Raw genomic sequence first — 21029 nt, 5'->3', positions numbered from 1 at the left:
AAAAAAAAAGTAATTAATATTTATAAAGGAAAGCTAAGAGTAGTGAAAATATTTGTAATACAAATTACCTATGGATTTTTAAATAGGAAATAAAAACACTAGGTAGAAAATAAAAATTATATAAAAGGAAATATAGTGAAAATATATATAGTATATTTGAGAAAGTAACATTCCCTGTCACCTTTATCCCCACCATCCCTAGCAGCCTAGGAAAACCCTATTAAAATTAAAAATTTCCTTGGGTTATTTGTATTTTTATCCTTACGTTGTAAGAGTCCTTTTTATATTCCAGATACTCAACCCTTAACAGATATTTGGTTTCCAAATAGTTTCTCCCATTCTGGGGGTTCTCTTTCTTGATAGTATCTTTTGAAGTAGAAGAGCTTTTAATTTTGTTGAAGTCTAATTTATCTATTTTTTATTTACTTACTTGTGTTTTGATGTCGTATTTTAAAATCATTGCCCGATTCAAGGTCACAAAGATTTACATCCATGTTTTCTTCTAAGAGTTTTATGATTTTAGTTTTCACGTTGAGGTCATTGGTCCATTTCAAGTTCATGTTTTAATACAGTGGGAGGTAGAGATAACAGTTTCATTCTGTTGCATATGGATAACAAGACAGTGGGGTCCCTAACCAAAAGAAAGCCAAGTACCTATACTAATATCAGATAAAGTAGGCATTAAACCAGGGATTAGAGAGATACAGAACGACCTTTCAAAATGATTAAGTGCACAATCTACCAAGAAGATAGAACAATTCTATTTTTATATGCACCTAATAGCATGACTTCGAAATATATCAAACGTAAATCAGTAGAATTAAACCAGTAAAATTTGTTGGTTTAAAAAATCAATAAACAAATATACAACCACAGTGGCAGGCATTAACACACATGTCTCAGTAGAAACGTAGAGAAAACATGACCAATGCAATTAGTATTCTCTACCTACTTTACATGTCTTAGAATACTTTAACCTCAAACAACAGAATATATATTTGCAAAGATCTGCAGAATATTGATCAAAGTTGACTATATTCTGGGTCTTAAGGCAAGATTTAATCAATCGCAAAGGATTTAAATCGTTCAGAATATAGTTTCTAATCACAATATTATTAAGTGAGAATTCAGTAAAAAAAGGTAATTAAACCTCATTTTTGTACCTTGCTGGGTAGAAGAGCCGTTTTTCAAGTGTATTGCTACAGAAGAACATCAAGGCAAAACAGCGGTTTGTGGTGGGAAAGATTTTCAGTCTCTGCATTCAGCACTTGTGAACCTTACTTCCTGTTTGGGGCAGAAACATCTGATAGCCCCAGGAACGCTGCACTCAGAGACTCAGATAAGGGCTGGTCTCTGGACTGGAGTGAGACCAAGAAAAATTTCAACCAGAAGAAGCATTTCTATTATGCTCTGCCTTGGCCTGCTGTGGGCATTCCTGGCCTCCTTTGGCTTCAGTAAGTGTGACCCTAAACATGGGGCCTCAGCTGCCCCTTTAAGGTCAAGGTTGGGACTCTGCAAGCTGTAATGGACAGGGGTATTAAGAAGGAAGAGAGATGATGGTGAAATGAAATACTATGTGATTCTTTTCTTTCTCCTCATGTCTTAAGTTAATCCAGTTCTCATGACCCATCTGAGACATCTCAGAGAACCAACCTTTGTTTCTTTTTCCATAGGATCCGGCATGGCTGAGAAAGTGATCCAAAACCAGACTACAGTAATAATTCAGGAAGGAAAAACTGCCACCATGGAGTGCCAGTATGAAACCAGTTGGAGTAATTATTATACTTTGTATTGGTACAAACAGCCTCCCGGTGGAGGGATGCATTTCCTCATTTATCAGGATGCAAGCAAGCCAAGTGCAAAACAAGGTCATCTCTCCATGAACTTTCAAAAGGAAGCAAAATCCATCACTCTCAGCATCTCCTTCGTACAACTGGCAGACTCAGCGGTGTACTTCTGTGTTCTTGGTAGTCCCACGGTAATAAAAATAATAGTGGAAGATGAACAAAAACCTTGGAGCTCCACAAAGGCGGCCACCTGCTCAGAGGCTTAGAAAAAACCCGTGAACCACCGACAAGAAGAAGGCAGGCACCGTGATAGACCAGTTGAGACCTAATGTAAACTTCCTTTCTAATGGAAAAATGTTCTCATAATTGAACTCAGTGTATAAAACAGCACTGTCCCCTGAGATTGCCATGTATTATGTGGGTTAAAATAAACCACCAAGTGCTTCTCAAGTTGTCCCTAAACAGTTAGATTTGCTAAAAAGGAAACAGGAGGCTCAAAGTGGAGTCACTTGTGCTAAACTCCACATCAGTAAACCAAGACTTAATCCCTAACCTCACTAGAGTTCCAACCTCCCAGTCAACATGGAATTACCTGGTCAGCACTAGTGAGATAACCTGGCAGACAGATCCTCTCTGTTCCCTTAGGAAGGTGACTTGCCTGAAACAATGCATTCTTTGCTAAAATTTCCTTTTTCTGCCCCCTCTCCACCAGTATGCTACACAACAAACAATGTGGGCTTTGGGAACTACTTTCAAATACAGGAAGAACAAAGTATTAAGGAATGTGAAAGGAATTTGGTTGAGAGTGAGTTTTACAATTACTTCTGGGAGAAACAATAGAACAGAAATAGTTTTAAAATCCCTGAGTGACTGAAAATAACTCAGTTTTTCATCTCAGAGTATTGTGATAGGAAAGTCTTCACTAAGCCTTCCACTAGAGGGAGGTAGCATATACAAGGTATTTATCGTCAGCCCTAAAACACAAACCTTGACAGACAGACTTGGTTCGTAGTTCTAAGTGAAGAAATTCATATACATGGCCACAAGAGGGAGCTGTCACACCTGCAAACCAAAGCTCCTGAGGTGTGCAGAGCTGTGCAAAAATTTTATTTTCCTTCCCTTTTTCCAGATTAGTTCATAGTCTCACATGAAATGTGTGCGCAGCTTCAAGGACATAGGTAAACTTCTTCCCCAATGCAATGCAAAGAGCTGACCTCTCATAGGAAGAAAAGAGGTGATTAATAGTTTAATTTTTAGTGGTCAAATATTGGTTCCTCTATTAAAGTCATAAGCTTAGTTATTATAGCAGAGAAGGAGGAATAATTTTAATGTTATTCTGTCCCATTTCTTTAAAACTACCATTTCTTTTAGAATAAACAGAGAAATTCTTTTATGTTTATGTCCACCTCTTGTTAAATGGCTTCATTTCAAATAATCTCTTCTCATTCCTTCCTTCTTTATTCATGGCGTCAATGCGTGCCACCACTGGGCATGAGAATAGAGAAAATATGTGTTAAAGATGGGCTCAGGTGGGGTAGGAATAAATACCATTCAAGTCATTAGTGTGTGTATCAACACCAGAAGCATCCAACGTCTATCTGGAAGAAGCTTAACATATCATTCCAAGAGCCAATAGGAAAGACCTGAATTCCAGGCCCCTTGGCTTTTCTTTTTTTCACCTTGGCTTTTACACTGGATTCCAGTTTTGCCTTTTACTGTTAGAACGAGCGCAGTAGTATCATATATCTCTGAAGTTATTTTTGTCATAAAGTTACAAATATTTTATTCCAATGTCATTGGGTTTTTAACTCAGCTTATGGTTATTTTTTTTTTTTTACCAGAAAGAAGTTTCTAACTTTTGAAGTTAAATTGTCTATTACTGCTCCTGAGATGTATTTTCTCTGGCTGAGAATACAGATGGGAATTCGCTTCTTCCTTATAGAGTCCTGGGCTCAATATAGGTTTCTTGGATTAAAAGACATTTCATACCAGCTCAGTGGAGCATCAAGTCACCAATTAGTGGTGGGTTTTGCCTTGTGCCACAAATGAGAGTTAGGTAATCGCTTTGGGGATGATTTTGCTCATTCAGACTCACTCAGACATACCCAATTTGAGTTTGAGCCTTGAAAAGGATCTCAGTGTAGGCCCTCAGTGTAGGGCTAGATGTTGGGAAAATATCTTTGCTATCTTTTTAAATTTTGTGTTCAATCCTAGAGGTGGGAATAGACCCAACCAGAGACTGCTCCATGTTCAGCTGATGCTTGGCTTGGAAACACCCAAATTTATAGCTGCCTGGCAGAGGGCTGTGCGAGTGGCTGCTACATTGTGGCTGGGACCTCCCCCAGTGTAGTTAAGATCAGATCCTCAGCTCTGAGACCTGGGACCTGAGTTTGCACTTGAACTATGAGATCACTGACGGGAATAACTATTCTCCTAACTTTAGGTAAGTGATCTGGGTCTAATAAAGAGAACTTTCTCAGCTAGAGAGAAAAGACAGGCATCTGCTTCTTCTACTTTTCCCACTATTCTTATTAAATGGCTGACAAATTTTGCATTTATACATTTCTGTTCATCTATGTTTCTCTAGAGAGTGTTTCTGAGTATCATTGTGAGGAGCTGACCATACCTACTATTTACAGAAGAGCCTTTGAGTCCTACAGCTCTTGGGATATAAGGAGTTTTTAGTTCCTTGAGCCCAAGCATCATGGAACACAGAAATTTATCTTTGGCCTTGTGGCTCTGGAGAGCTCAATAATACATGCCAGTAATATTTCTCTTGTCTTGCGTAACACACACAAAAATGCTCAGGTTTGGGAACAAGGCCAAAGAGTGGAGTTCTGGGAGTGCTTGTGAACCTGACCGTAGAGGTACCCACATTTGACCACCCAGAGCTAATCTATTGTTTCTCAACCCCTCAGGTGTTATGAGCGATGCTAAGACCACACAGCCAAAAGCAATGGAGAGTAATGAAGAGGAGCCGGTACACCTGCCCTGTAACCACTCCACAATCAGTGGGAGCGAGTACATACATTGGTATCGACAGACTCCCCACCAGGGCCCAGAGTATATGATTCATGGTCTAAAAGACAATGTGACTAATGGAATGGTTTCTCTGACCATCGCAAATGACAGAAAGTCCAGCACCTTGACCCTGGCCCGGGTTACCCTGAGAGATGCCGCTGTCTACTACTGCATCGCCAGAGACGCACACTGGCACAGATGGGGCCACACCTGTACACGATCTGCCTGGCGGGGGATGGGAGGCCGCAGCTGTCATCTCGTGAGGCCACTGCACAAGAATGAGCAGGAGCCCCGCCGAGGAGGAGTAGAGGAGAAAAGGGGAAGAAGTAAAGCGAAGACAGTGAGGAAGACAAGGAGGAAAGAATAAGAGGAACAAAGAGGATGCAGCAGAAAGGCTTTGTTACCAAAGGGAAGGACCAAAATCCTTGCAAGGAAACTAAGAGACACAATTGTAAACCTGCAATCAAGGGAAAAGGAAATGAGAATTTGCCATAGCTGTTTCTTATTTTTTTGTAATTTAATATATTTTATTTATTTTTTAAATTTAATTTCAAGTTGGTTAACATATAGTGCAACCGTCTCAGAAGTAAAATTTGGTGATTCGTCACTTACATATAACACCCGGTGCTGCCACAGCTTTGTCTTAATCAGACGTTGTTTTCTATATAAATCTCCCCGAAACACATGTGAACCACCATTGGGTTGTCTCATAGACTTTCTTCCCTCAGATCGGAGGAGGCACTCAACCTCTGGGTATTGCATCAATTAGTCCTTCCAACTTCTCAAAAATGGGAATGAATCTCAGAAACAAATTCATTTGCTCTTGAGAAAAAAATTGGACTTTGTTGCTTATCTGTAGCACCACATCCCTGGAATACAGACAATTTGGGGGCAGGGGTAAATAAAGGACAAATGTGTGGATATTTCAGTTTTAGGTTTTATGTTAAAATTGTATTATTACACAAAACACACACACACACATATTTTCTCATTGCAAAAGACTTGACATATTATACAAGTATTAAAGCCTGAATGCTCAACCTCCACTTCATTCCCTTCTCAGCTCCTATAACCTATATTGACATTTTGGAGTGTGTCTCAACTCGACAATCATATTGCTTTTCACTTATAAGCATGTTCATGTAAATACCCAATCTCCTTACATAAACTGGATCATATCATGTGTATTTTTCTGCAGCTTGGGTTTTTTTTAATTTAAAAACGTATTTTTGAGATGTGCTCATAGACCCCATGTGCACACACAGACTTTCTAGTATGATTCTACAAAAATTTAATTAACTTGCACGCTGACTAATAACATGTAAAATTTTTACTTCTCCTAGTTATAACAGAATCATAAATCAACAAACATACATACATATGATTTATATACATATACATTTATATGTGGATGAATTCTTAGAAGTGAAACTGCCAATCAAAAGATACACCTATTTTATATTCTTACAGATATTGAAAAGTTGCCTTTCAAAATGGTTCTACCGGTCTCCACTGCAAATAACAGCATAGGAGAAACCTAGTTCCCTGCATTTTGGTCAACACTATTATCTATCTCTTTTAGATTTTAGACAGTTTGAAAGCATTTTGTTGGTTTCATTTGTATTTTCGCGATAATTGAACAACTTAGGGCAGTTGAACAACTTAGCTTGTGTGTTTGCACTTTTGTACATTATCTTTTTCTTGTTTATTTGTAAAAATTCTTTTACTAACATGAACATTATGTTCCCTGTTTTATATATTGCACATACTTTCTCCAAATATATTACATCTTTTGTTTGCTTATTCAATGATTATCGGGGATATTTTAATTTTTATATTGTCAAATCTAAGTCTTCTAGGAGGACTTTACCTATTTCGAGTTGATAAATTGAAATTCTTACATTTTCTTCTAATCAAGGACATTCTTTTAATCAGTCTGAGGGAGGAACATGTGAGCTCTGCTAGGTTTAGATATCTGACAAGGGGAGACAGGACTCTTGGTCAAAATGATAGACTCCACAATTCTGCACTTTACCCGTATAGAAGCGATGCCATGTAAGTTGAATTTAAAAATCGAACAGTAACAGACTCACTGATTAAAAAAAAACTTACCGTTTGTTATGGGTTGAATTATGCCATCCTCCCAACACATACATGAGACACACACTCTCTCTCTCTCTCACACACACACACACACACACACACACACACACACCTTGCAGTCCTAACCTCCAGTACTTCAGAATATGACTTTATTTGGAAATAGGGTCTTTCCGGAGATGATCAAGTTAAAATCAGATCATTATGGTAGGCCCTAACTTAAAATGACTTCTATCCTTCGAGAAAAATTTGCAGACAGAAACACGCAAAAGGCGAATGCCTTGCAAACATGAAGGCAGAGATCAGAGTAATTGAGTCTCCAAGCCCAGAAGAAAGGCCTGGGACAGATCCTTCCCTCACGTCCCTCAGAAGGAAATAATCCACTGACATCTTGACTTTGGACTTCTAGGCTGCAGGACAGTGAAACAATTTATTTCTGGTTTTGGAGCTGCGCGGTTTGTGGTCCTTTGTTCCAGCAGCCCTACCACACGCTCCACTGTTCAAACTCTTTCCAGTCGGGTGAGCTCTGGGATGGGAACCTCAGGCCTCCGCAGCAGTCAGCCATGATGTCCGTGCGCGCTTGTGCCTGTGCTGTTCTTCACTCTCAGGACACGTTTTTGTTTCCTTGCCTACACTAGAAGCTGTTCAGGAACATGTTCTCCTCAGAAGGTAAAATAAAGCCATTCCCACATAAACTCAGATTGAGAAAATCCATTTTTCACAGGGATCTGCTTAACAAGAAATACTAAAGGAAGGTTTTCAAAATGAAATGAAATGGTACCAGTACACTTGAAACTAATATAACACTGTATATTAATTATACTTCAACTAAAAGAAAGAAGAAGAAAGGAATGGAATACCGGTCAACAATGAAAATGAATTAATCACAATGTGGATGAATCTCAAAATAAATATGCCAAAAGACACCAGATGAAAGAGTATACACTCTATGATTCTATTTACATAAGATTCTAGAAAATGCAAACTCATCTACAGGAAGAGAAGGCAGACCACTGATTGCCTGGGGCTGAGTAGCCGGTGGAGGGATGTACCAGCAAAGTATACAAGAGGGGTCATAAAGGAGCAAGATGAGTAGGGCCGCACGCGGGTCCTGGGGGGGTGCATATGCTCAGTATACTGATTGCGAGGATGATTTCACATTTGGATGGATGAAGCAGAGCACAGAATCAGTGTTTTAGAAGATAAAATTATGGAAAATAATGAAGCTGAAAAAAATAGGGGAAACAAAGGCATGATCCAAGAGTTAGAGAACCCAGCGACTTATGATTTCACATTTGTATGCCCATGTCAGAAATGACCAAATTGTACATTTTAAATATATGCAGTGTATTATGTCAAGTATGCCTCAATAAAGCAGTTTTTTAAAAGGTTGAAATCAAGAGCTGGCAGAACGAAATGTTGAAAACCAATTAGTTAGTATCAGAGAGAACAGAATTTTTCACTTTCTTTTTATTACAAGGCGAAACCGTTCCAAGCATGCAAAGGTAACAGGATATTTTCTGTATCTAATAATAAATACCATACCTGTTGTAATAAATAATTGCACCTCATATATATAAATTAATTTTGGAAGTCCTCCATTATTCAATATTTCTCAGTCTGGCCAAAAGGTGGCAGTGTTTAAAAAGTGGTTGAGTTCAGGTTTGTGCAGCTGCTGGAAGAAGAGGAAAACAAGTCTGGCCTCCGGCGCAGTCTCCTCCCACCCAGGAGAGACCCCTGAGCTAAGTACCCTGTGCTGCAAAAGCTCGTACAGTAACACCTGATCCGGCTGTATTTTCTGATGAGCCAAAGGATGGAGACTCTCCTGCGAGTACTCCTAGGAATATTAGAGTTGCAGGTGGCCTGTAAGTATGCAGTTTGTCTAGGAGAGGCTGGGGATGGTGACGGCTCCCTAAGGGCAGGAAGCGAGTCCCCTTCCTGTCCTGGGGAGGCCCTTTTGAGCCAGATACATGTGTAGAAAATATTCTTTGTTGATGTGATAACGTTGTGCCGCGGGGGGGGGAGTGAAGAGCGGGCCAAGACAAACCGTCCCCACTGCAGGCATGAGGATCTTATGCGGTCTCCCGTGTTTTTTTTTTACGTTGCCTTTTTGAACAGGGGTCAGTAGCCAAAAACTGGAGCAGAGTCCACTGTCCCTGACCATCCAGGAAGGAGAAGATTTCACTGTAAACTGCAGTTCATCGAAGACTTTATATGCCCTGCACTGGTACAGGCAAAAGAACGGTGAAGGTCTAAGCTTCTTGATGGTGTTACAGAAAAAGGGGGAAGAAAAGAGTCATGAAAAAATCACTGCTAAGATGGATGAGAAAATGCAGCAAAGCTCCCTGCATATCACAGCCTCCCAGCCCAGCCACTCGGGCACCTACCTCTGTGCAGCAGGTGCACTGTGATCTCCAGACCTAGGCAGGCTGTCCCCAAACATGCAGCTGGGCCACAGAGGCTCTGCTGACACGGGGCTCTGGAGGGGCGACTGCACACTCCCCAAGATGAGGAGCTTTAGGAAGATGCTGTCATCTCATTGCAAAACAAAGAAAAACAGAAAATCAAACAAACAAAAAACAAAACAAAAACACTACACACAAGAAGAAAAAGGTTCTGGAGTGGGAGTAGGGGAAGCTCGACCTTTAGTCTTTAATTTCATTTGGTTTTCTGTCTAGGTAATTCTTACTTTTTAGTAGGTAGCATATCAGACTGGAAGAAGAATAGCATGGATTTCAGTGATTTTTGTAATAACTGGGCATAAATCTTGTGTCTTTATTGTCCCACGGAAACTCTCTTCTGCTACTCACTCAGCTGATTAACAGAAAGATATTCTGAGTCATTTAGTAGATTCCTGTGGCCTTTTAGGATTATATCATGAGTATTGGGCAGCAATATTGTCAAACTGGGAGGAATGAGGGGCAATATTTTTTCCTATGTTTATATTAAATATAAAGATAGACAAATAGATGGATAGATAAATGAGGGAGAGAGAGAGAGATCTAATACAGTTCTCAGACTGCCTGTCACTTCTCCAACAATATGACCTCACCTGTCCTTACTGCCCACTGGCTGCGGCCACACCCAGTTGGCCCCCACCTCTGACGTAGCTTAAAAAAGAAACAAATTCTATTTCATCCTTGCACAGAGCTCATCTTGGAGACATTTCCCCCACTTGTCTTATCGGTTGTCCTTGATAAAAGATGTGCACTTAGGGCCAGATGGAGGATGCAAAGATTTTGTCCTTAGTTTTTCCCATCCCCACACCTTTATTTACCTCCCGCCTGTTGGCCACTCCCACTTTTCCTCCCACTCCTCATGGTACTTGGTGACCTTTTAACACCCTTTTGTCCATCCAAAGCCTGATGTTTCCAGTCACCAAATTGCTTTCCCAAATCTTCTCCCACTTTGTTGATTCCATATCCGTTTCCAAGCTCAGTCCCCAAAATGGAGTTGGTTTGTATTTAACATCTTGATGCACCATTCTAGATTAGCTCTCCCTGGATTGCCTGTATTTGAAAAGGGAATGTTGAAAAAGATTCAAAGGAAGTCACCTCAAATGGTGCCCTTTCACGTAGGGTGACTGTTGGAGAGAAAGGAGATTTTGTGTCAAATGCTGTTTCCCACACTGCTAAACCGTAGTGTGGGCCATCTGCCCATGTGTGGGGTAGAACCTGTCGGCACGGGTGCAGGCACCACACTGCAGACATTTTTTTAAAAAATACATTATTATTCAAATTTGCTTAGAAGGATAATATAATCAAAAAAGGGAAAGAACAACAATTCTATTGCTTGACACTACACACAGTAATTTGTAGCATCTCTTATCTAAGACAGACATCATCTATGTACAGTCATTGTGATAGATGTGTGTAATACACAACATTGAAAGAACCATGGCCGTTTAGATTTAATATAATAAAAATAGAACAACAGATATTATTATCTGTGAGTGAGAGAAGAAATTCCCATCAATGAATTCTTTTGAGAACTTGAATTCTAGGGAAACACATTGGAGGCCACAGCCACTCAGAGACATAGAGGCCACTCACCTATCACGTGGCGAACCCTCACCGTGCCTGCTTCCTTTCGGCAGGTGCCCCTGAACAAATTTTCTCAGTCACAGCCCACTGACAGCCAGTGGGAGCCAAGGAAGTCTTGCCATTGGCAACAACGTGGATGGAACGTTGACAGTCCCCATGAGTTATTAGGCATGTACAACGTATCTATTAATATTACATAAGACATACTATGTATATCATGCATTATTCAATTTCATGGATAGTTCTCTTATGGACCTCAACTGTCAGAAAGAGTTAATCACCTGGCCTTGAGAAACCAGAAATCCTTGCCTGAATGTGTATTAACCTAAGTGAAATAAGTTAGGCAGAGAAAGACCAGTATATGATTTCACTCCTATGTGGAATTTAAGAAATAAAACAGATGAACATAGGAGACAGGAAGGAAAAATAAGGCAAAAACAGAGGAAAGCAAAGCATAAGAGACTCTCAAATACAGAGAACCAACTGAGGGTTAATGGAGGGGACATGGATGGGGGGATGGGCTAAATGGGTGATGTATTTGGAGAGCACTTGGGATGAGCACTGGGTGTTATATGTAAGTGATGAATCACTAAATTCTACTCTTGAAACCAATACTACACTGTATGTTAACTAATTTGAATCTAAATTTAAAAAAATAAGAAAACAATGGAAACAGGGTTCTCAGCTCCTGACCCGACCAGGTGACTGAGCTAGACCTTTTTTGAGTCTCAAATCTCTCCCCTGGGACAATGTTTGCAGCCTGTGTGTCAGTGTCCTGCACTTCAAAGTGGTGGCTTCTCATATTTACTTCATTTTGCTCTGCTGGGGTTTTTTTCTTCTTCTCCAGCTTTAAATAGTAATAATCTATCCTTTTCTGGCATGGTTTTTGTTCTGTGTAAGCTCACTACAGCCATTTGCTACCCTTGACTTTCTCACGTAGTAATTGTAATTAGAAAATTATCTGAACAACTAAATTAGAAAACATAGCAACTGTATTTCTATGGTTGTTATAGTTTTCACACTTAAGACATATATGAGTCTTCTTACTAACCACAATGTTTTTAAATTTTTTTCTACAAATTCCCACTGACAGCCAGGAAAGAATACAGAATACAGGTGGCTGTATTCTTACAGGCCCTTGAAATGTTGTCTCCTATGTATATGATATCTCTTTGAAATCTCATTTCTATCTTTAAAACTCACGTGTCACATTCTGTTCTGTAATATGCCCTCGTTTGTTTTGATATACAAAAACCAAACCAAACACTTTAAATTCATGATCCAGAAATGTATGACATGTTGATCCCAGTGTTTACTGTCACCCTTCATACACATACCTGGCCTGTTCTCTGAGAGGGGACGTAAATACTCTGCCAGCATTCTCAAGAAAATGGGGGTGATTTCAAGGCAGAGACAGCAGGTCTTCAGGGCTCATCATCGGGGAGACTGCAACGGCCACCATGGTGATCTCAGGGGCAGTAGATCTAGCGATAAACTTGACCTGTCCTCTTTATGCCTCCCACATTTCATTAGCGATTATCAAATTAATGCAAATGTGTTTTTATCTAAAAGGAGATGTCCTGGTTTCTGTTTATTCTGTTTGCTTTTATTCTCTTAAAAGATGCATTACTTTAATAAAATATTGCAGCCTCATTTAAAAAAGCAAGAAAGAGCACCTGGCTGGCTCAGTTGGTAGGGCATGTGACTCCTGATCTCAGGGTTGTGAATTCAAGCCACACTTTGGGTACAGAGAGAAGAAAGGAAGGAAGGAAGGAAGGAAGGAAGGAAGGAAGGAAGGAAGGAAGAAAGAAAGAAAGAAAGAAAGAAAGAAAGAAAGAAAGAAAGGAAGAAGGAAAGAAAGAAAAAGAAAGAAAGGAAGGAAGGAAGAAAAGAGGGAAAAGAGAGAGAGAGAGGAAGGAAGGAATTAAGGAAGGAAAGAAGGGAGAAAAAAGAGAATGTCAGGTTGCCATTATTTTTGGTTTAGGAAAAGGAATAGAGAAGAAACAAGGTAAATATACACACAGGAGTAACTCTCTGGCAAACCTAGACCTAAAATAAGCATTGACTCTGGAAGAAGCCCTGATTTCCGAGGTCTAAGAAGCATAATGGGATAGAAGCTAGCCGGCCTGGTCAGTCCATGGTGGAAGCTCATTTATATAAACCAGGACAGAAGCTACCAGACATTCCTCAGGTGCTCAGCCCAGATCCTGGGCATTTGAAACTCCAAGTTGCCAGATATTTTTTTTCCCGTAAAGACAAAACTTCACCTCTAAAATTCCATTCCGTAAAAATGGAAAACTCAAAGTTTTATTTGCTTCTTTTAAGAAAGTCAGAATGTTCACCCTACTCTGTTAGTAAACAATAGTAACCTTTCTGCATTGTCTCTGTCAGGGTCTTTTTTTCTTTTTGTTCTCATCTCTGCCTTTCATGTTAAGGTAATATTTTCCAATGCCCAGTGATCCCAGATGCTCATTCATACTTAGTGGGATATGGATCTGGGATCTAAACAAAGGAGACGGCTCTGGTTCCTTTGTTTTTATGTATTTGCCTCACTTCATTCTCAACTGAGTTTGTATCCCTGACTCTTGTATGCCTCTTTATTCAATATCTTTAGAAAAAATAGGCTTTTTTCATCCATGAAAGCAGGTGGGAAGGAGTGGACTTTTCCGGTCAGGATGGGAGATCTAAGAGTATAACTGTACCTTGTACCTGACACACTCTGTTTAAGGTCCCCTTACCCTGCACCCCTCACTCTGATCTTCTGAAGTATCAAGTGCCCACATTCTTGAGACTTTCCGAGCACCTGGATTTCTGCTGGCATGGCCCTCTGTGGGCGCTTAGGGTTCGACTTTCCTCAGTCGGCTAAACCGGTTACCCCTTATTATTCACTCTCGGTTCCCAAAACATCTTAATGGCTGTCATCCCTTGTCTGTTCTATATGTCCTTTGAAGTTCACGACTTTTAAAAGAATGTTTACTCTCATTTCAGTGGTTTCTGAGAATGACTGCTCAGAAACAAACATACGTCTTTGATTCACCGTGTTTAATCGTAAATCCAACTCACTGATTTTCCAGGGAGATGTTATAAGGTGCCCAGGTCCAGAGTTCCTGTCTGTCTTGTTCATGTCTCTGTATTTCCCTAGCAGTAGTGGGTAGTCATAAGGGTTCATCAAATGAATGGGAGACCTAGAATTATCTTTACAACTCTCCAGTAGTGGCATGAAAGACAGCAATCCAGTGACCAGTCATAAGGGGGCGGTATCTCCATTCAGACTTAACCTTCAAGACCAGCTCCAAACTCAGAGAAACCTCCAGTTAGAGATCAGATTGGCTGATACACAGAACAGATATTTTAACATCACAGTGGTATTTATAGTGTTTCTCGAAGCTCAGAGGAGTTTCTGGAAGCAAAACCCCTCTTAGGAAACAATTCTTGGCTGAAGGACTTGTGATAAGGATGCTCCTTGAAGGTTCATTAATATTTTTATGGATGCAGCTGACATGTGAGTCTTGGGGATTTCTGAATCTCACATAAAGAATTTTAAAGAGGTGGAAGTTCTGTGAAGGCAAGAGGGGATGTTTTAGTCAGGTCTATGGAAAGAGAAGCAGAAGGAGAAAAATGAGAGACGGAGGGAAGAAAGGTAAAAAGCACAGTGGTAGAGCTGGGAGTTAAGGAAGAGTGTCCACCAAGGTTCCAACAAAAGTGATCTCAAAATGATTTTGAATACCTTCTTTTGTCTTTCTACACAGGGGTGAATGGCGAGCAGATGAATCAGAGTCCTCAGTCTGTGTTCATTTGCGAAGGAGAGGATGTCTCCATGAACTGCAACACTTCGACTATACTCAACAACTTTCTATGGTTCAAGCAGAGTCCTGGGGAAGGCCTTGTCCTCTTGATAGCCTCATATAAGGCTGGTGAAGTGACCAGAAATGGAAAACTGACTGCTCAGTTGGGTGCAACGAGAATGGACGGCTTCTTGAAAATTTCAGCCTCTGAGACTAAACATGCAGGCACCTACTTCTGCAGTGGGGAAGCACAGTGCTCCCTGAGCACCTGCAGCCTGCACTCAGAATTGCAGCTGGAACCCCAGTCGCTATGCTGCTTGAGCTGCTGCTCCTCTTGGCATGAAATATGTTCATACACACAGCTTATGTCCCCAGCTGTCCCATTACTGCAAACTCTCATGGATTCAAGGCTTTATCTTCCAAAGATTGTGCTCTTTGCTTAATGAACACAACTTCATTTTAATATATCGAGATTTATTTACTTATTTTGTCAGTATGTAAGGAGCAACGATCAGTACAAGATCACAGAAGATTTAACACGTCTCTCTTTAAAAATGGATAGATATCAATGGAACAGAATCGAGAGCTCAGGAGTACACCCAGACATCCGTGAGCAATTGATTTTCAACAAGAGTGCTAAGACCATCCAAAGAGAAACTGTGACTACTGGATAGCCACATGCAAAAGAATATACACCTATTCCAATTAAAAAAAATTTTTTTTAATGTTTACTTATTCAGCGGAGGGGCAGGGGAAGAGAGAGCACAGAATCTGAAGCAGGGTCCAGGCTCTGAGCTGTCAGCACAGAGCCTGATGCAGGGCTCGAACTCAGAGCCATGAGATCATGACCTGAGCCAAAGTAGGATGTTTAACCAACTGAGCCACCCAGGTGCCCCACACCTATTCCAATATTAACTCAAAGGAGGGCACCTGGGTGCTCAGTTGAGCATCTGACTCTTGATTTTGGTTCAGGTCATGGTCTCATGGTTTCATGGGTTCAGGGCCCGCTTCTGGATCTGTGCTAATGGCACAGATTCTCTCTCTCTCTCCCTCTCTCTCTGCCTCTCCCCCACTCATGTTCTCTCTGTCTCTCTCAAAATAAATAAATGAACTTAAAACAAATTTCAAGTGGTCAAAAATCAAAATGTAAGAGCTAAAACCATAAAGTCTTAGAAGAAAATACAGGCAAAATTTTGGCGATCCTGGACTATGGAACCATTTCCAAAAACACAGCAATCAAAGAAAAAAGTAAACTGGAATTTATCAATATTAAGGACTTCTGTCAAAGACCACAAAGTTTTCCAGTAATGAGAGTGAAAAGACAACTCACAAAATGGAAGACTATATTTTCAAATCGTATATCTGGTAAGGACATAGTATTGAGAGTATATAAAAAATAACTTACAACTCAACATTAAAAGGCAAATACGCATTTTAAAATGGGCAAGGGATTTGCACATAATGGAAATTTACTCAGGCATAAAAAAGAATGATATGTTGCCATTTGCAACCATGGATGGACCTGTAGGGTATAATGCTAAATAAGTCAGTCAGAGAAAGACAAATACCATATGATTTCTCTCATATGTGGAATTTAAAAAATAAAACAAATTAATAAATAAAAAAGACACAAGCCAAAAAAGAGACTCTTAACTATAGAGAAAAAAACTGATGGTTACCACAGGGGAGGCAGATGGAGGGGGTGGGTGAAATAGTTGCTGAAATTAATATAACATTGTTTGTTAACAATACTGGAATTAAATTTTTTAAATATTTTTTCAAAATTTTCTTTATTTTTGAGAGATAGACAGAGTGCAAGTGGGGGAGAGGCAGAGAGAGAGAGTGAAACACAAAATCCAAAGCAGCCTCCAGGTTGTGACCTTTTAGCACAGAGCCTGATGCAGGACTTGAACACATGAACTGTGAGATCATGACCTGAGTTGATGTGGGACCTTTAACTGACTGAGCCACCCAGGCACTTCTGGAATTAAGTTTTAGAAAGCATAAAATAAAGCAAAATAAATAAAATGTAAATAAACCAATGAAGACAGTTAAGAAAGGGAAATTAAAAAGAAATTTCATTTATGAAAATAACTAAAAAAATTTAATTAGAAATGTGGACAATATAAAATAATAATGAATATGTAACATAAAATACTATGAGTAATTAGAATTTATCTTAGAAATTTGTGGAAGGCTTAACATTAGAAAAATCTATTCATATAATTCCAACATTAGCAGATTAAAGGAGAAAAATGACAAGAGCATCTCAGTGGATGGTATTTTGACTTTTCATTATTTTTTTAATTTCAGAGAAAGAACATGTGTGTGAGTGTGGGGGAAGGGCAGTGGAAGAGAGAGAGAATCTGAAGCAGGTTCCACACTCTGCATGAAGCCTTATGTAGGGCTCGATCCCCCAACCCTGAGATCATGACCTGAGACGGAATCAAAAGTTGGTCCCTCCACCGACTAAGCCACCCAGGTACCCCAATAGTATTTTTAAATTATTGTTTTCTTATGGACATCTCCAAATAAGCACAAAAGAAAGAATAATATCATAAATATGTATTCATCATCTGAATTCAACAATGATAAATTATCACTCTGTGACCAATCTTTTCTTATCCATACTCCTTTCTCACCCTCACCCAGTGAATTATTTTAAAGAAAATTCTAAATGTTAGTCATTCCATCCATAAACAATTCAAAATATATCTCTGGGATATATAAAATATATAAATATGACCATATTTTTTTACGTAATCAGAATTACATGATCCCATCTAAAATATGTAGCAGTATTGTTTATTAAAGAATAATATCTTGATAATACTGATTCTTTAAGATTTGTGCAAATATACATTATGGTCTAATATTTGGTTATTTTTTAATTATCTGCATGTGCTTGAGAAGAAATATCCTCACGTTTTTTTGTGTAGAGTTTTATGTAAGTCTATTAAGTCAACTCTGTTTGGATCTTTTATGTAATAAATAACATTTTGCCTCCTTGGCCTGTCAGTAATTGATAGAGATATATTGAAATATCACTACAAGAGTGAATGTTTCAATTTCTACCATTCTATCAATCTTGTTTTTTGTATTTAATATAAATCCATGGAAGTTTAGAATCATTCCACCATACTGGAATTAATTAAACTTTTATTATGGTTTAAAGATTTTCTTTATCCCTAAAAATTTTCTTGTCTTAAAGTCTCCTTTTTTTTCAGTTATTAACATAGATTCATAAGTTGTTGGGGTTTTTTAGTTAGGAATTTCCTGCACATATTTTTCCATCAGACTTCCTTGACTCTCATGTTTAAGATGGTTTTTTTGAAAAAAGATGTGACTGGATTCTGGCTTTGTGTCACTCTTTACAATCTCTACTTTTTAATGGGTAAACTAGTTCTATTCACATTTTTCATAATTTTTCAGAATCAGGACTTAATTCCACCATCTTAATGTATTATTTTTAATGTTTTTTTAAGTTTATTTATTTTTGAGAGAGAGAGAGAGACAGAGAGAGAGAGACAGAGCACGAGTGGGGGAGGGACAGAGAGAGGGAGAGAGAATCCGAGGCAGGCTCCAGGCTCTGAGCTGTCAGCACAGAGCCTGATGTAGGGATTGAACTCACGAGCATGAGATCATGACCTGAGCTGAAGCAGGACTTGAGCCACCCAGGAGCTCCTTAATGTATTCTTCATGTTTTCTCCTTTCTCCCCTTTTGCATGTAGGGAAGTGATTCAATCTGTGTCTTCTTTTTTGTTGTTTTGTTTTCTTTCATTTTTTCTTATTCCATTTCCCCTTCTATTGGTTTGGAAGTTTCATGCTCCTTTTAGAAATAATATTTTAGTATTTACTTTTGAAGATTTACCATGCATACTTAAAATCAAAAGTTAATCAATAGCTTAACCATCTTTCTGAAAAGTTTTCAAACTTTAAAATACTATAACTTGAATCAAACTTTACTGATGCTATCATTACTTGATGTTTTAGATAATGACTTGAAAAATAACGTCATCGGGGCAGCTGGGTGGCTTAGTAAGTTGAGCATCAGACTTTGGCTCAGGTCATGATCTCACAGTTTGAGTTCGAGCCCCTAATCGGGCTTCTCTGCTCTCAGCACAGAGCTTGCTTCAGATCCTTTCTTGCACTTTCTCTGCTTCTCAAAAATGAACAAACATTTTTTTAAAAAGATAAATTATTGATACTTTACTATTGGCTTTTTACTGCCAATATTTATTTAGATAACCCCTGTGTTACCAATTACTTTGTTCACTATCCCTTCTCGCATCTCAGACTTCCTTCTGAGATGATTGTACACCTTGCGGAGGTACATCCTTTAGAAGTGAAGGTTTGTCAGGGATACACGTCTGTAGCTTTAGTTTCGACTTCATCCTTAAAGATAGTTTACTTACAATTCAGGTTACTAGCTATCTTCTCTCAGCACTCTGAAGGTATTTTCCGGTATATCATGTTTCTACTGCTGATTTTGAGGGACCTGCTCTCAGTGTTTTTGCCATTCTTTTGTCAATAATGTCTTTTATTTTCTGACTGCTTTTAAAACCTAATCTTTGGCTTGGTAATATTTCTCAAACTTGGTTGTTTATACAAATAGCCTGTGTAGTCATCCATTTGGAAGTAAAGGATTATGAACAGGTAAGTACAGGTCATTTCTTCTCTCTTTTTTGTGACAGCTGAATCAGCGTTGATTACAAACATACTCCTGGTGAACATCCCAATGCAATTACTAGAATATAAATGAGAGTCTTTTAAGGTCTGCTATGAACTTACTCTGCTATGTTATGTTAGAATTGGGGAGTTTGTTTGTAATGAAGCCTGAAATTTAAGAATTTAGGATGCAGCTGGCTGAAGAATGGAAATTAGTCATGCAGCCCATCTAGCTAAGTATCCAGAGAGATGTAAGAATTAAAAGAATCCCAAACTAAATAGTAATGTTGTGCTAAGCTTCCTGCCCTTACAGTCACAAATCATTACAAAAAAAAAAAGACTAGAAGAGCCCTAAATGTAATAAAATTATCAACTAAAAATTCACAATAAACATGATAGAACACAGAGAAACTAGGAACTACGTATTCAGCACTCGTAAATGATTAAATAATTAAATATCTATACTACTGAACACTATCCAGTCATTGGAGAAAAAATGAAGTAGAACCTCACATAATGATGTGGAAATACATTTAAAATTGACTGTTCAATCAACAAACAAATGAGTTACAGAATAATATTAAAAAAATTGTATTCTCTTTAAAATTCATTTTCCCTTGATCTGAAACCCTAACCATTTTACCTCTTTTTGCACTCATTCAGTCCATTATGGGTTGGGTCATGACAAGTTACCTTGCTTGATAAGGATTGTAGATCTCTCATGTTCCTCAGAACTAAAAGAAATAGACTCCATATTTCCTGTTCCTAAAGCATAAAAGTTCTGCTTGAATGAAGTATGGAGACTCTTCTAGGAGGAACAAATGAATAAAAAAGATGAGACTTTTGATGTGAAGGGATAAAGAAGACTTTTAAGGGAAGCCAGGAGGAGGGGGGCATGCGATGTCAAAGCTTCTGATGCAAGAAAGGAATTAAGAATGGGCAGGAGGCAAGAAGGAGCGGTTGCTAAGAACACAGTTTAAGTGCCCAAATACCAAGCTAGTTCATGGCCTTTGCCATCCACTAGCCCGCTCTCCAGGTAAGTCTCCAGAAAGTTGATGGCCCAAAAATCCTGTTCCAGGTAAATTTTCACACTTCATGCAAGTGGCCACTTCTCTCTCTCTGCAGCAAGAACCCTTTCAGCCCTCAGCCATGCTTGAATACATCACCCTGCAGCGCCTTTAGAACAACTCAAGGCCAAATGGTGTCTTGGACACTTGGCAGGATGGTTAGGAGGTTCTCTAGCAACTATGCACCTAGATGAGGTGGGGTCGATGCCAGAATTGAGTACATTAGATTATTGTGTGCTAGGACAGTTGGGGGAGGAGGCACTATCTTTCTAAATGTTAAGCTAGGGATGCCTGGGTGGCTCAGTCGATTAAGTGTGGACTTCGGCGCAGGTCATGATCTCACGGTTTGTGCGTTTGAGTCTCACATCGGGTTCTGTGCTGACAGCTCAGAGCCTGGAGCCTGTCTTTGAATTCTGTGTCTCCCTCTCTCTCTGACCCTCCCTGCTTGCACTGTCTCTCTCTGTCTCTCAAAAATAAATTTAAAAATATTTAAAAAACTAAAAAATAAATGTTAAGCTGAGGTTCTATCTAGCCATCCCCCTCACCATTGCTTAAAGT

The 21029-nt window shown here is 39.2% G+C and overlaps 1 gene segment (V, D, J or C); it reads left to right on the top strand.

Moving 5' to 3' along the window:
* The window catches only part of LOC115301965, a 550585-nt gene that overhangs the window by 180637 nt on the left and 348919 nt on the right, over positions 1–21029 (top strand). The window contains 2 exon segments of the C gene segment in view: positions 8663–8773; positions 9027–9308. Of these exon segments, the coding sequence occupies positions 8710–8773; positions 9027–9308 (346 nt within the window).

The sequence above is a fragment of the Suricata suricatta genome, chromosome 9 (genome assembly GCF_006229205.1).
Source record: "Suricata suricatta isolate VVHF042 chromosome 9, meerkat_22Aug2017_6uvM2_HiC, whole genome shotgun sequence".
Taxonomy (NCBI): domain Eukaryota; kingdom Metazoa; phylum Chordata; class Mammalia; order Carnivora; family Herpestidae; genus Suricata; species Suricata suricatta.
This window is presented reverse-complemented; position numbering and strand designations above follow the sequence as displayed.